At 54.4% G+C, this 15,415-nt stretch overlaps 1 protein-coding gene across 1 annotated transcript in view; it reads left to right on the forward strand.

Moving 5' to 3' along the window:
- Window positions 1-2,405: 2,405 nt before the first annotated feature.
- Window positions 2,406-15,415, forward strand: part of FAM167A (family with sequence similarity 167 member A) — a 22,962-nt gene continuing 9,952 nt past the window's right edge. The window contains exons 1-3 of the mRNA XM_019537189.1: window positions 2,406-2,643; window positions 13,511-13,698; window positions 14,598-15,156. Coding sequence (XP_019392734.1) covers window positions 14,785-15,156 — 372 coding nt within the window. The 5' untranslated portion in view covers window positions 2,406-2,643; window positions 13,511-13,698; window positions 14,598-14,784. The remainder of the gene's footprint in view (window positions 2,644-13,510; window positions 13,699-14,597; window positions 15,157-15,415) is intronic.

Consider the following 15,415-nt stretch of genomic DNA (forward strand, 5'->3'; position numbering starts at 1 on the left):
CTCAAGGCCCCCCTTGGGAAGTGCCAGCTCTTGGCTTTCACATATTTTTTGACTGGAAAAATGCTAAGGCAATTCTTCTGGTGCAAATAACTCAGCCCACAGCAGGTCACAATAATCTGGCCCCTCTGGATTCCTGTTCGAAACAGAGCCCGTTTCGTGGCTGCAGACCACAAGGGAATAGGAGTGGATGCTGATGGACAAGTGGATGCTTGTGAACCCAGGGGACCTCTTTTAGACCCCCTCTGATAGTCCCTTAATCACTTGTGATGCTTGTGGAAATCACCCCTGCGGCTACAGTTTTCTAACAAGCCCCCTGTTTGTCCCGTCCCCCTGCCCCCCACCACAACACACACACTTTCCTGGGGATACCCACCCGTGTGACATGTATTGCAAAGCTCTGGCCGCTGCCGGGATGAAGATGGGCCACTGTGTTCCCATGAATGGCATCACCGTGGCTCATCCACGTGTCAGAGGCCATGTACCGCTCAGGGAGATCCTTCTCCTGTACTGGCAACAGGATCCCACTTTATGGGATCAGGGGCACCCTGACAACCTCGCTTGAGGTGCTGTGATGTGAGGCTGCAAGGAGAAACAGGGATGTTTTTCTCTGCCATGTGCAAAGGCGCCCTGGGAGGAGACCATGTGTTGCTCCCCACTCCCAAGCTCTAAAGCAGCTTGGCAGCATGAAGGGAATGAAGTTCAGACACGCAGCGTTTCCCCCTTCGCCGCACTGGCATCTGCCAGGCTGCAGGCCCAACCAGGGACTGAGATCCTGCAAAGGCCACAGCCCTTGGACAGCAAGGCAGGAAGGGGAGGATAGCTAGACAGGTTCCCAAGTGTTAACACACAGATGAAATTCAAGGTGGCACCTGGCGTCTGCTGCGCCAGACTCAAAAATGCCCTTCCACGTGCACTGATGCCATGCGGCTTTGTGGGCTCAGGGCGGAGGTGGCTGCCAGCCCTTCTGGGTGCTTCTCTGTCTCTGAGGCCGCATGAAATGATGACACTGCTGCAGCTGACATGGGATTTGCACTGTCCGCAAACCAATTGCACTGGCATTGGAAGGGAGCCCTTAATAAGGATAGCTGCATGCAGCGGGCAGCTATTGCAAGGCTGGGCACTAGATGGCAGGACAGCAGGCGGTACCTGTTTGCCTGGTGTCACTATCCTGGGATGGATGCAGACAGATAACCCCTGGAGCAGTGAAATCATTTTACCCCTGGAGTGATCCCCTATGAGACTGGGCAGAATTACCCTAGAGATCCCTGTCTGCAATCTGCTTTACTGGTGCAAAGCCTTATTACACTGCTATAATTAGGGGGGCTGGACCCGATGATCTGTAAGGTGCCTTCCAACCCCCGAAACTATGAAACAAGTGTCATGTCTCCAGGCCTGGAGATGGGAAGCCTCGTTAGCACCTTCCCAATCAAAACACAGCGACAGACTGGGAGTCTGGGAAGGTTTTTTTGCTAGTAGAGCCCATAACGCTGTTCCACTAACTAGTGCAGACACGGGCCTGGGCTAGAAGCAAGTTTTCACTCAGGACAGTTTGACGGGCCTTTGTGCAACCGATATGCAGGGATGAAAGCAATCCCCAAAAGCTGTGCAAAATGTCAGAGGTCCCAGGGCTTCCAAAGCATCACATCTAGTATGGAAGAGGGACAGCATGGGCGAGGGACCGAAGAACTAGCATGGAAAAGGGACTGCCTGGGCTGGCACCAGAGTTTTCAATAGGTTTCCAAGGGTGAAAAAGCCTTGAGGCAAGCTTCCTTGTCTATGGGGAAGCATGCTGTAGCATGCAGGTGAGGGGCAAGCAGCGCTGCTGTAGCATGCAGGTGAGGGGCAAGTAGCTTTGCTGTAGCATGCAGGTGAGGGGCAAGCAGCGCTGCTGTAGCATGCAGGTGAGGGGCAAGCAGCGCTGCTGTAGCATGCAGGTGAGGGGCAAGTAGCGCTGTGAGCAGGAGTCCTGTGGCGGCTGGTCCCCCACAGAGGGGTATGTCCTGTGTCTCGGGGTAGGTTATGCCCTGCAGGATGGCTACACTTTGCAGGTCACCCTGAGGAAAGGGTAATGCCCTGCGGGTCATTTGCGGGTGCCCAAGCAAATGAGAGTCTCTCCTACTGACCCCTGTCTCTTAGTCTCCAGGGGCTTAATGCCTAGGGGGCAATTTGCACACAAGTGCTCCTGGCTCATGCTGAAACGCAACCAGCCCCATCCCAGCCCGCCACCCTCTTTGGCATCCCCCCAGCACCCTACCCCTGCCTGCCTTTCCCGTGCCCTCAGCTGAATCTGGCAGTGTTTAGGACCCAGGCCTGGCGGCTGCTCCCGTCCGGGTCTCCTCTGGGTTATTTCTTGGTGGGAGGTAGGTTCCAGAGCCCGGTGGTATGAATGAAAGAGCGACAGGAAATCTGGACTGAAACGCTCCAACTGGAATAGCTCGGCTGTATCCAGGCAACCGGCCTGACGCAACCACCAAAAAAAAAGGGCCTTAAAAGAAAAAACCACACAGATTTCCAAGGCGAGACAGAGACGAGAGCGAGACGGTAACCTGAAGGCATCGCTGGCAAGCGCTGCGCAAGCAGCACGTTGGGGAGCAGAGGCAGGGGAGCTGGGCGCCCGCATCTGCAGAAGATTCATTGCCCCTGGTAAGTTGGAGGCTTCCCTTTGCTTCTCAGGCACGGGTGGCACTGAGATGTAGTTTTGTGTCGATGCTCAAAAGGGGCCACGAGAGACACTGGCCCTCAGAGATGACCTGGCATGGGTGGAGGGCATCAGCGGGGTGCCCTGGCAGGCCATCCCTCTTCTCGCTCTGTCTCAGGTGAGGTGGTGGGTGTCCGAGGCTGTGAGCAGGGTGAGGAGTGGGGATCAGTAGGAGCTCGGTCGCACGCCCTAGCATCTCTGCTGTGCTGCTGGGGCGCGAGGTCTGGCATCTCCCCTCCACAGACACTTTGCATCCACTGGTGACCTAGGGAATGGGATCGGGGGTAAGGGCGAAATCATCTGAACTAGCTGCTCTCACCCCAAAAGAGCAGGGGAATGTGGAATGAGATGCTCAGTGAAGCCTGCAAGGGGGACAGATGGCATTTGCAGGCATGGGGACATGGTTGGGGAGGGGGGTCCACTCTGGCAAGGCCACCAGCTATCCACTGAGAGCAGGATCAGCCCCGGTGTAAGGAGGGTCATCTGTTGCTGCATCTCCTCCCCGCTGCTGTCGGGCACTGGCAGCTCCTGGGGTGAAATGGGGGATGGTGGTTTGAGGATTGGCAGATGCAGACCCCGCACAGGGGAGGGAGTCGAGCCAGATCCCTTGACTTCTCCAGGACTCTCCACCTGGGGACCAGGCCCCGAGAGACGATTTTAATGCCAGGTGGGGAAAAAAGCAACCGTTGAGAACTTCTGCAAAGCCTTTTATTTCATGGCTTTGGGCTTCCCTAATCATAGCATGATACAACGCTGCTGGTCCACACCCTGTGCAAGCCGCCCAGACGCTCGTGCACGCACGCTCGGAGGGGGACCGCTCTCTGCTGCTCTCTCAACATCTCCGAGCCCTGAAGCCATCACAGGATGGTGCCTCACGTCTGGGCTGGACCCCTGTGACGTACCAGCACCCCTCCAAACCAGCTAACCCCAGGGCATCGGGGGCCACCTGTCCCTCTGCTTTGTTTGCTTTGTTCACCCCGTTCGGTGGTGCAGCCAGGGGTAATCGGGGCCACCCAGCTGCCTGGAGATCCTGGGGATCTGGGTGCTTTCACGGCTAGCGCTTCAAGCATCTGGGGCCGGGGCAGCGCGGAGAAGTGTTTACATGTCTCACCCCCTGCAGTAGCAAGGCTGTGTGCTTCAATGGCAGCTCCGTAGGAAAAAACACGGGATTCCTCGCGCATTGATTTCGGCCCAGGCTCCCAGCTCCTCAGACGCTGGTGGCTATCAGGGATGCTCAAAGCGGAGCCAGGGAAAGGGGTCCAGTAAGAGCACCCCCACCCCTTTGGGTCTCTTTTGGGGGCTGTCAGCTGTCTTCTCCTCCAAGCAGCGCAGCCCGCATGACAATGCCAGGGACTGCCTGGTAAAGGGATGAATGGGCCACGACGCTTGTAGGATTAGCGCTGGGATCGGCCACAGAGGCACGTAATTGGGCGGGACAGGGGGCACGCCAGGGTAGTTGCGGGAGTCTGTGGGGGCTGAGCCCTGCCCTTGGTTAGGTTTACAAAGGATGCAAAGCCCAGTGCAGCGAGCGGCAGGGAGCCTCTGGCAGGCTGAGGAGCTGTCTTCTCTCCTGCCGACTTCAGCAGGGCTGGTGGGTGCTCAGAGCCGGGCAGGAGGGAGCCCCCAAGGCCAGCCAAGTGCCTCTTCCAAAATAAAAGCCCGGGCCTGTTGCACTTTTGCTGGCATTTAAAAGGAAAAGAACAGCTAATGGGCTGCTCCCATACTCCCTCGCCGCTCCCCCGGGAGAGGAGCCTGCTTCATTCGTGTCCAGCCACTTCCAAAGGGAGTGCAGGGCTTCTTACACTGACCCAGGCAGCTTTCAGTCACACGCCGCATGCACTGTATGTGTGAGGCCAGGAAAATGCAGCTACTTCTGGGGTGGAGAGCATCAGCCGAACAGAGAGCACAATCTGACCCACGTGCTGCTGGGCATCGGTTTTTCCCTCCACGTGATGCCCTTTGGTAAAGTTCAGGCACAACTGGCCGTAGTGGACTGGGACGCCTTCCTCCTGGCACCGTCCACCCTGATGTGGGTGGGGAGGAGCAACGGAGAGAGACCCACAGCCCTCTGCACTGGGGAACTCCCGGGTGGATTCAGGGCCCTGCCACATATTCATATTCAAGATGGGTGGAAACCAGCTCTAAAGTTTTCACACATTTTCAAGCACTAACATCAGACCCGACTGGCTCTTTTTATAGCTGGATGGACATTTTTATGGCATGATAGTTGCTTTGCACATGTAACCCGTCTGCATTCATTGCACAATCGCCCAGGTATTGTGTAATATATGTCATGTGTGGCAGGGGCCTCGGAGACTCAGTCCTTCGCCCTGTGAGGCACAGACCATTGAATCCCTGCCGTGACTCCACGCGAGGCCCAGACCGTGGACCTGAACTGCAACACAGTCCTTAGAGAGACATCCGGCCCTGAGCTAAAGACCTCAAGCAATCCCCTTGCAGCTTCAGGCCTCTATTTCCCTTGCCCACAGGTCTGCTGGTCAGAGCCTGCTCCTGGCCCGGTGGGTTTTGTACAACACAGGGAGGTGAGGGCTGCCTGCAGGGGCTGGATGGAAGCAGCTGGGGGCTGGAGAGACTGGCCTAGGAGTAAGAGGGAAACGACCTGGGTGAAATGCCAGCCTCTTTGAAACCAGTGGCAAAACTCCCGTTCTTTGGCTGCAGGCTGGGATGTGTGTGCGCACGGCACTGTGGAAGAGGGAGAGGGGGCACTGGAAGATGCACAGAGGTCTTCGTGCAAGCGCTTTGCACAATGACTGCTGAGAGCTGAAGCCAGCACAGAGACATAGTCTAGCATGCAGGGTCTTGCCCTCAGCCGGGTCCAAAGCTGCATGGGTTCAGGATCAGACCAATGCTGGATCTGTGACAGCCCGGGGTCTGCTGCCTGCTCAGACCCTCCTGGGTGACGAAATAAAGCGCTGAGGCCTTCGCTGTCAGCGTCTGTCCAGACTGGCGGTCTCCCCTCCCCGAGCTCCCATAGAGAGGAGCAGATGCACAAAGCCGTGCCAGATCAGTCACACGCAGCTCCCTGGCAGCGCTGGGCTTGCTCTGTCCGTGTCGACTCTGGGCCGCTGGGATAAGGCCGTTCCCCACACTTTTCCCAGCCACCCTTTTCCTTACCGTGTGGCTCCATTTTTGACATCTGTTTTCATTTCCCCTGCCAACCAGAGAGCAACAGAGCAGTGCATGTCCTGCTAGCCCTGCATTGTCCTTCTTTGGACCCTCCTGGTTATTACTGAAGGGAAGCAATAAAGGACGGGGCCAAAAGGCAGTGATCAAATACTGTAGAAAGCCCACTTCTTCCCAGTTGCTGGGGAAGCCCATATGGGGCCTGATCCCAGACGTGTAGGAAGCAGGGGATTGCACGTGGCTGTTCAGTGGCATGCAAAGGGCAGTGTTGCTTCAGAGGGGAGCGGGCGTCTTTCAGATGCCAGAGTTATGGGGGGGGAAACAAGCTCTGGGAGCAATAAGTTTATGGGAATCCGAGTTGGATTCAACCCATAAATAGCACCAGGGCATGGGTTGGCACTTCCTAGGCTTTATTGGAGTTGAGACCAAAGACTGGTGGGAACCAGATGGTGATTGAAATGTCATCGTTATGTGTCATTGTTAACTCTTTCATCATTAGCTTTTATTGCTGTTTGCTTTAGCCTTCCCATCCAGCGAATGTGTTGGGTGATTTTTTTAATAGGAGTAATGGACCTGCAGTAGCATCGAGGGAGGCTAAGCTGAAAGGAAGGACCCGGTTGCACCAGGTGCTGTACAAACCAGATGTAAAAGACAGTCCTGCAAAGAAGAGCCGACGTTCAAATCAGACAGAAAAATTTAGCAGCCTGCTTTTACAGGTTTCTGGTGAAAGGGCAGGACTTACTCTTTGAGGAAAGCCATTTCAGGTCACTTTTACAGTTCCTTCTTGGCTCTGCATGGCAGGTTTCCTCGGACAGATCTTTCCCTGGCTCCATATAGGGTTGTGCCAGCTGACAGTCTGCCTGCGGGAGCGAATTCATTGCAGGGGGAAGGCAAAACCCTGTCCCAGTAAAGTGGCCCGTCCCCCCAGCATTCCTAAAGCACTTGCTTCTTAAACATCTTGGCTGTCTAACGATGTAGGTTCACATGTGTGTGTGCGTGTGCATGTGTAATATCCATGCCGATGAGGAGTGATGGGCCTGTAGAGAGAGGTTTGATCAGCGCTGACCTGCATTAGGCACACATGAGTTTGCTGCCCCTGAATGGTGCCGCTGTAGGAAGCTTGCTCCTCACGGCCTTTTTCCTGCACCATCCTGTTGTCTCTGTGGTCGTGGCCCAATCCAGCCTGCCCTGAGTGGAAAAGATCCCGAAGACGATCATGCACTTTGGAGCTGGCTCTGAGAAGGACTAGCCCTGAGGGCGGGTCCCGCGGGTCCCCCCTGCCTTCAGGCAGAAGGTTGTTCCAGCATGAACAGAAGGGCACGAGGCAAAGGGATAGTGTGTGTGTGCCAGGGACATAAAAATAAATCAGCCAGGCCAGTGCTGTGGTATGAGGCAGGGGGAGCAGTTCTCCACGGGGCCTTGAAATGCAGACAGGAGCCCAAACCAGTCTTTTCTCCCTCTGACCTCCCTTGAATAAGACCATCGCTCCCTCTCTGCCTCACCAGTGCTGCGAGTGCTTTGGTGCACAGATGATCTGACAGTGATGTGGTGCCGCTACCCATCCGGTCCCCTGTGATTGCACCAAGGGCACCCAGCTCTGACACCCCTTGCTCAAGCGGCGTAAACTCCTACCCCAGTTCATGGCCATGGGGAGAGGAAGGGGCTATTCAGCACCGAGGCATCAGGATCCTGGCCTGGGAACCACAGGCCCAGTACTCCTGGGATAATTCGCTGTCCCCCATCGCTCCATCTGACCACTATCTCTGCCCCAATAGTTTGGCCACCGTAGTCTGAGACCTGCCTTACACCTCTGCTGTAAGGTCACTGAGTGTAGCTGTGTTGGTCTAAGGACATCGGCAGACAAGGCTCTTTGGGTAAATCCGATATCTTTTATTAGACCGACTCGAATAGTTGGAAAAATTCAGCAGGATTTTTCCAACTATTTGAGTCGGTCTAATAAAAGGCATCAGATTTACCCAAAGAGCCTTGTCTGTAAGGCAGACACTCTCCCCGCGGGGTGTTTGGGCAGTGCCCCGGTCCACAATAACACACAATATTTGCCGCTGTAAGAGCCTTCCACACCGAGCCAGGAGGGCCGTATCCAAACGGGGGGTCAGGTGCTGCCATACAGCTCTCCGGCTCCTGGCTGTGGCTGGGGATCCATAGTTTGGAGGTGAGCGCTTGCACCCTTCTCCACAGAGCCGTGGCCCCTAGCCCGTGAGGCTCCCCGGGCATCTGGAGGTTTGGCGGTGGAGGGGTGGTGGCAAGAGTCATCGTCTTGGCTCCCAGAGTGATGGGAATTAATGCAGCCACCACTCCCTTGCTGCCAAATTTCTGGCCTCGTGGGGATCCCCATGGGACAGATGCTGTGGCCGCAGCACACCACTGCATGAGGTCCCTCTGTAGCCAGATCCAGGGCTTGGGACTACACCGGCATATTGTGTCGCACCCATAGATGCATCCCCGTGGCTGGGAGCCAGCCTGCAGATAAAATCATGGAGTCATAGAGATGCAGGACTAGAAGGGACCTCCAGAGGTCCCGTCTAGTCCAAACCCTGCCTGGGGTAAGAGGGGCAAGACTCGCTAGCTTTGGTCCCAGAAGGAGCATTGGCACAGCCCAGCAAAATCCCCAGCCTTGGCTGCAGCCAACCCCAGTGCCTCTGGGGAAGGCTTAAAAACAACCTGACACATAGCAAAAAAGGGGTTGAAGGCAACCAGCAAAGCCCAGAAGCACGGGAAATACCCGTGGTAGGACATAGGCATCGCTACACCTAGAGCATCCCAAACCAGTGGCTGTCCAACCTCTTCTTGAACACCCCCAGGGGGTGGAGGGTCCACAGCTTTCCTAGGCTACCTCCATGTTGTAAGAGTGAAGAAGTTTTCTCTGGATATCCAGTCTAGACCCAGTACTACTTATCTGACACACAGAGCAGATAGACTGAGCACCACTGGGTTAAGGGATGGGGAAGCTGGTGGAAAGGTAAGTCCTCCTAGCAGCAGCCTCTCTGTTACACGGGGATGCCTTGCCTCTAGCCGTGAGAGCAGGTAAGGTGCAACGCCCAGATCCCATTCCCTGCACTGAGCAGCAGAGACCTTCAAATGAGAGTTATTGCCCGTGTTTCATGTTCCCGTCTGGGAAGCTCAGTTGTCCTAATTCATTGCACCCCTCGCGGCATTACTGGGGGTCCATTATATGGAGGCCCTTATAGGAGCATCCACCCAGTGGAGGGTTTTACTGAGTGGGCACTTGCTTGTCTTAAACATTTGGACTCATGCCTGTGGAGGCTGCATTGATTGCACATGCCCACTGCTATTAGATGCCTCTGTCCTGAAGTTTATATGCGTGGTGCTTTCTTGGACGAAACATATGCTCTCCCACGAGCCCAGAGGTCTGGCTGGATTGTGTCCAGATGTTAACTTTTCTAGTCCCAGGAGAGGAAGTTTCTGGGTAAACACGAAGAGCTGTTTGGTAAGCAGTCACTACCTCCCAGCTCTGTGACCTCTCTGGTTAAATTGTGAGTCCATCCAAAACAAAAAGAAACCTATAGGATCCAGCCTCTGACCAAGGCCTGGCCACCCTGCGATTTGAGGTCTAGTGGGTAGAGGGGTGGGTGGAGAGGCAGGACTGTCTTCTTCACTTCGACTGGTAGCATGAGCATGAGCAAGTCGACAAACCTGACAGCACCTTGATTACCCATCTGTCCCGAAATCCTGGTGCCACGTCCATGGCAAGAGCACCACAGATCGAAGTGGGTGCCCAACAGTGAGTGCCGTGGAAATGCTGATAGACTCACCACTGTCAACTCTGCACTGCAGGAAGGGAAATAGCAGCAAAGCAGGCTCCATGCCCCAGCACGCACCATGGGTTCCCACTGAGTGGGCGCTGGGGTAGGACGGGGAGTGGATCTTTTTTTGCTATAGCAGGTGCTTGTCAAGCTGGGATATGAATACCCCTGTGAGCATTCAGTGAACTGCTAGAGGGCTCATTGGAGGAAGGACTGGAAAAGGAAAGGGGAAACATAAGGGAAGAAAAAGGGAAAAGAATTAAAAATCGAAGGGCTACTCCACAATCTCTAGGTCAGTGGAGAGCTTGCAATATGACTGTCATAACACCCAGCGTTGCTGTTTTATTATCCATAGCACAGAAACAGTGGGGTACACAGCAGTGTAGTAAGCTTAACAAGGGGTATGTGACCCCACCAAGAAAAGAGAGCCACTGCACCACGTGGATCCAGAGGGCCGAAGCCTGTGCGGGAGCGTGGGAGCCTGAGCCGTTCTGCCGCTCGTCCTGGTGACTGTGCTTCCAGGAAACCATTTCAGGTGGGCTGAGATTTCCACCCTCAGTGTTTTCCCCTGGTAGGGTCCCTTAGAGTTGTAGGGCCTTTGAGATAGGTGCCATCTCTGTCCTATGCTGGCGCATAAGTATCACAAGGTGGTCCTATCCCCGCCTGGGGTCCTTATGTCTCATCACTATACACATATATACAGAATAACAATGCAGGTGATGATAAATGAAGAGCCTTTCTCTTGTCTCCCCGGGTTTGATTCAGAAGCAAGATCGACACATATGTTTGTAGTGATTCAGCTAATTTGTTTTCTTAAAAACCTGTTGAGCAACATTGGCACGCGCCTGTGTGTGTGCATGGATAGTTTGCATACAGAAGTGTATTGTGCATGTATTTTACTCCAGAAGCTGACATGGGGGTGGCTAGTTTCAGATACTGCTGGTAGGTGCCGAGGCTCCAGCTCCTTTTGTTCTGAAATAAGAGTGGCCCCACAGTGTCTTGCACCAAATAGCTTGGTTTTAATTGGCATCTTGTTTTTTGGCGTACAGGCTCTACTGCATTTGCACTTCCCAACCACAGCTCCCAAAATACTTTATAAAGCAACTCAGGACCGTTACCCTTTTTACAGATGGGGACACTGAGTCACTGAGAGATTCAAGGTGACCCAGCAGTCCAAGCCAGAGCTGTCACCCCACTCTCCATCCAGCATGCCGGCTACTTCCCTCTGAGATCCCTTAAGGAAAGATCCTGCAAAGATGCTGTCCCGAAACAAAGGAGGCCTAAGGACTTGCTGCTAACTGACTCCTTTCTCAGTGAAAACATAGGTAGATAGGACATTGCAATCTAACTCCTCCAAATGTTGTTATAGCGATCTGCCCATCAGGAATACTGGAAGCGATGGACTGATTTGCTCATTTTTGGCTTTAGAGCCAATGTTAATTTTGCCACTTGCTCCAAATCTCATTTTACATGGTTCCCACCCCCCAACATTTTTGCCTCCTGATTTCTTGCCCCCACCCCGTATCCATGCAAAAAAAGACAACCTGCTGGTACTGTGCCCTTGACCTTGCAAGGTGCTGAATGCCCTTCGCTCTAATAGAAATTCGTGGGAGCTGAGGGTGATCCCTCCCTTGCACCTTACTACAGACAAGGCCTGTGCTGTGACAGGGCTGCCATCTATGCCGGACAAGGTAGAGATGATAAATGGGGGGGCGGTATGTTAAAGTGTCTCACTTGATTAAGCAGAAGAGTAAAAAAGTCATGAATCTCACCATTCAAAATGAAATCCTTCCTAGCACTATCTCCACCTCCTTTTCTTTTGTGAGCAGTCAGCCTATAATTCACTCACACTGGTGATGTTTTTGGTGATGATTGAAGCAAGTGAAGGGGGCTCCAAATATCTCTCCTCTTTCTGTGCCCTGGGACATCGTATGATCTTGCTGGGATCCTTTGATTATCTTGCTTGACCCCAGCTGGCTTCTTGCCCCTGCAGCGGGGGGCTGGACCCGATGATCTCCCGAGGTCCCTTCCAGCCCTAACGTCTATGAAATCTATGAAAGATGATGGCAAAAGAGTTAAACATCTCTTAGCCTCCCCTGAGCCCCAAGGGAGAAGTTGCCTAGTGCCTTGGGCTCGAGCAGCATCCTGTTCATCCCAGTAACGCTCGCAGCAGAGAGTTAGAGTCAGGCTTGCTCACCGCTTGTTACGTACCCCCAGACACGCACACATTTTTGCAGGCTAATGGCTTTCCAAACCATTTCCGCAAGGGACCGCTGACGTGGGGAGGAGCTATTTTGGGGAAGCCAAAGTCCCTTTTGTGGTTTGGAAGGAGCTGAGGGGATGCACGTTGCCATAAAAGCCAATCAATTCACGCTGTCTCAGGCAGGCTAACGAGGAGTAGTGTTTCAGTGGAAATGGCCTCTTGTCCCTCGGGGCAAGGGTGCTACTGGACCGACCCCGTTCATTTTGCAGCACGTATCTCCGGCAGAAAGAGCGAGACGGCAGCAAAGAGAGACAGTCCTCACAGCGGGACCCAAGCAAAGGGAAAGTTGCTTGTCTTGCGATCTTGTGGTGGTGGTTTCGGGGCTTTTCCTCTCTGCCGCGCGCAGGCAGTAGGAGACAGGCTGTGTCACCACTGCGATGCTCCTGGTGTACAGCCATGCGCCAACAAAATAATCCCTTCCCTCTGTCTCCTGCCTCGCTGCCAGGGCCAATGGGCATGGAGCAGAAACAGATAAGTGGGATACCCGCCGCCATGCGAGGGAGGCCTATATCTGTTTGGAGGAACAAGTAGCATGTAAACCCACGCAGCAGACTGAGGAGTGGGTACAGGTCCCAGCACAGTGAAAGAGCAACTATGCCATGAATAGGTCTTCTGGGCACTGCTGCTGCCCAGTAAAGATTATGGTCCTCATACCATGCACAGGGGCCTTCAGGTGATGCTAAGGGGGTTTAGACACCTGCAGACCTCGGAGGGTCTGGGGGACAAAGAGCAGGGGTGGCGAGTCTCCGGGGGGATGGGGCTGAGGTTGAGCCAGTCCTGCTGTCTTGAGCCCGCTGCTGGACCCCGGAGCCCACCCTCCTCCGGCAGGATTGCGCCGGCCATGTCCCCAGCGCTTGCTCTCAGGCTTGCTGGAGATGGAGATCTCAGGGGCAGGTGCTGGGGAAGAGCCTGGACCGAGCTTCTGGCTCGGAAATGCATCAGCGGGTGAGACAGGTGGGCAGGGGGTGCGCAGACCCGTCACCGCCACGGTACGGAGAAGCCCCAGAGGGGATGAGCCCAGCCCTCTGCTGCAACCGATGCAAAATTTCTGCTGTTTCCGCAGGTCTCCCTGCACAACGAGGCTGTCCTCTGTTCCCAAGAAAACTCCCACGGCTCCAAATGGGAGCAGGAGCAAGCCTGTAACTGGAACAATTCCCCACCCTCAGTATGTATAGCATCGGCTTCCCATTCGGTTCACGTGCCCGGCTACGATGGCGGGGCAGACCTTGCTCTCTGTTGGTGTGTTTATTCTAAATTGAATCTTCTCCGAAAAGACTTGAGAGACGTAATTATGGTCTTGGTTTCAGACTTACATGAGTCTTCGTGGGCGTAAGTAGCAGGCAGAGGAACTGCTGAATAACTCAGATTACAACAGTTTAATGTGCTCGGCTCGACGGTTGGATCCATCCTGGCAGTCCTTTCCGGGCATGCTACCAAGCAGGCAATAAGTATTTTTGTTTCGCGTTATCCGCGTAGACAAGAGCCTTGGATCTATTCCTAGCTCCGCCACAGACCTAACGCGTGACCTTGAGAAAGTCACATATTTGTGCCTGGCATCAGCCAGCAGTGAAGCCGGGGTCGTGGCTATGCTTAACACTTACCTAGGCTGCTTATTCCCAGATCTCCCAGGGCTTTCCAGTGTATTTGACGGATGGGGCCACTGAGGCATGGAGAAAGAAAGCAGAGTTCACCGGGGCGCTAGGAGCAGGAGCTGTGCTTCGTGAATTCGTCTCTGCTGAGCTTCGTCTGAGCCGGGAGGTCTCTGCAAAGTACTCTGCTATCTTCACGGGAAAGGAGAGCAGTGCAAGGTGAGTACCAGCCAGGCACCATGCAAGTCAGGCAGAAGTATATGTGCAGTATACTAGTGCAGTATGTATAGTATATGTATAGTATAATAGTGCAGGTTTGATCTCGGTGTAGCACAACCAACCCCCCAAAGCTTTCAGCCCGAACCCCCATCCTGTATCACGAGCTGGCCAGTCTCCAACCCCAAGCACATCAGGGGGTTGCACCTCTGAATGCGGTGGTTTGGGAGCACCAGTCTGGGTGCCTGAGCAAATCTAATTGCATGTAACTGGACCTCTTAGCTGTGAAAAGCTAAGCTGGAAAAAAAAGAGGTAGCCAAACTCCACCGGCTTCAATTCTGAGAATACATTTGCATTGGCTCTTCTTTCATCTGTTTTCCCATCCCTACCTGGAAGGGTGTAGGGATTGTCTGGTGGGGAATAAACCAACGGGCCATCTAGATCAGCAGCTTCCCTGCAGCACCTGATTGGCACCAGAAGGCACCTGGTTATGCCCTGGCCCTTGGGAACCCCCTCGACCTACTCTGATGTTGCTTGTGGCCACAATTAAAGCACAGGTTGATAGGGAGAGCAAAGCAGGATGCTCAGTTTTGGTGCGTGCTGTGGCCCAGGGGACCGAGCAGCCAGTCATGGGAGAGCAAGGCCCCATTAGCAGCCTTCATCCAGTCTGAAGCCTAAGGATTGCAAGATCTGCATGAAAGAGGCTGCTGTGAAAGTCAGAGCTTGTCTGTTCCTGCCCAGGAACACCCCCTGGAAGCTGAAGGAGTAACATAACCCCGGGAACGGCTCGGCACGGTGGTTTCCAACAAGCCTGGCACGCACTGTGCTCCACCAGCTTGGAGGAAGAGCTGTCACTCAGCTTTTGCTCCTGGCAGCTGAAACAAATCCTTTTTCTTTTGTAGATGTTCCCCCCAGGCCAAGCGACGCCTGAACGGGGAAGATGCCGACGTGATTGATCCTCTCTGGCGAGCTGGCCCGGATGCATCGAGCCCACGGATGGAAGCTGTCCCTACCATAAGGATTCCCCGGCCTTGGCTGTCGTCCTGAACTTTGCCCTTGCCCCCCTGGGACTTTTTGCTGCAAAAGAGGATGTCTTTGCCACAAATCCAAATAGAGGAGGTGGGAGACGGCGCCAATGCCGTGTCCTTGAGCGCTGCCCCGGCTGACGACCACCTGAGAAGTCTGAAGGCTCTGACGGAGAAACTGAGGCTGGAGACCCGGCGCCCTTCCTACCTGGAGTGGAAAGCAAAGCTTGAAGAGCAAGCCTGGAAGAGCCCCAAGCCCTCTGCGGAGGAAGCCGTGCGAGAGCCCAAAAAACCCTCGGAGGAAGCCGCCCCTGTAAGGAAGGTCCAGGTGCATCTCAACGGGAGCGCTTCCCGGGAGAAAGTGACTGTCCCTTCCGGGAGGCTCAGCGGCTTTGGGAGCATTGATGAAGCTTTGAACTGGCTCAGGAAGGAACTGGTAAGTTGTCTCCTCTCGAGTTAAATCATGCCCTTTTCTGAAAAAGGAAGGAAAAAAAAAAAAAGAAAAGAAGTAACCACGCAGTGCATGCAGCCTGCAGTGCTAGCGCGGCGCAGCCCTGAACAAGCCTTTCTTTTGATTTCTGCGGCAGGAGCTGGGGGCAGCGCAGGGCCAGGGAAGGGTGGACGCTGGACTTTAATGAAAGGAGTCGACTCAATCCTCAGTGTCTGTGCTGGGCTCAGAGGTGGTGGGAGAATCG

Source organism: Crocodylus porosus, unplaced genomic scaffold, assembly GCF_001723895.1.
Source record: "Crocodylus porosus isolate Cpor-Errol unplaced genomic scaffold, CroPor_comp1, whole genome shotgun sequence".
In the NCBI taxonomy this organism is placed as follows: domain Eukaryota; kingdom Metazoa; phylum Chordata; order Crocodylia; family Crocodylidae; genus Crocodylus; species Crocodylus porosus.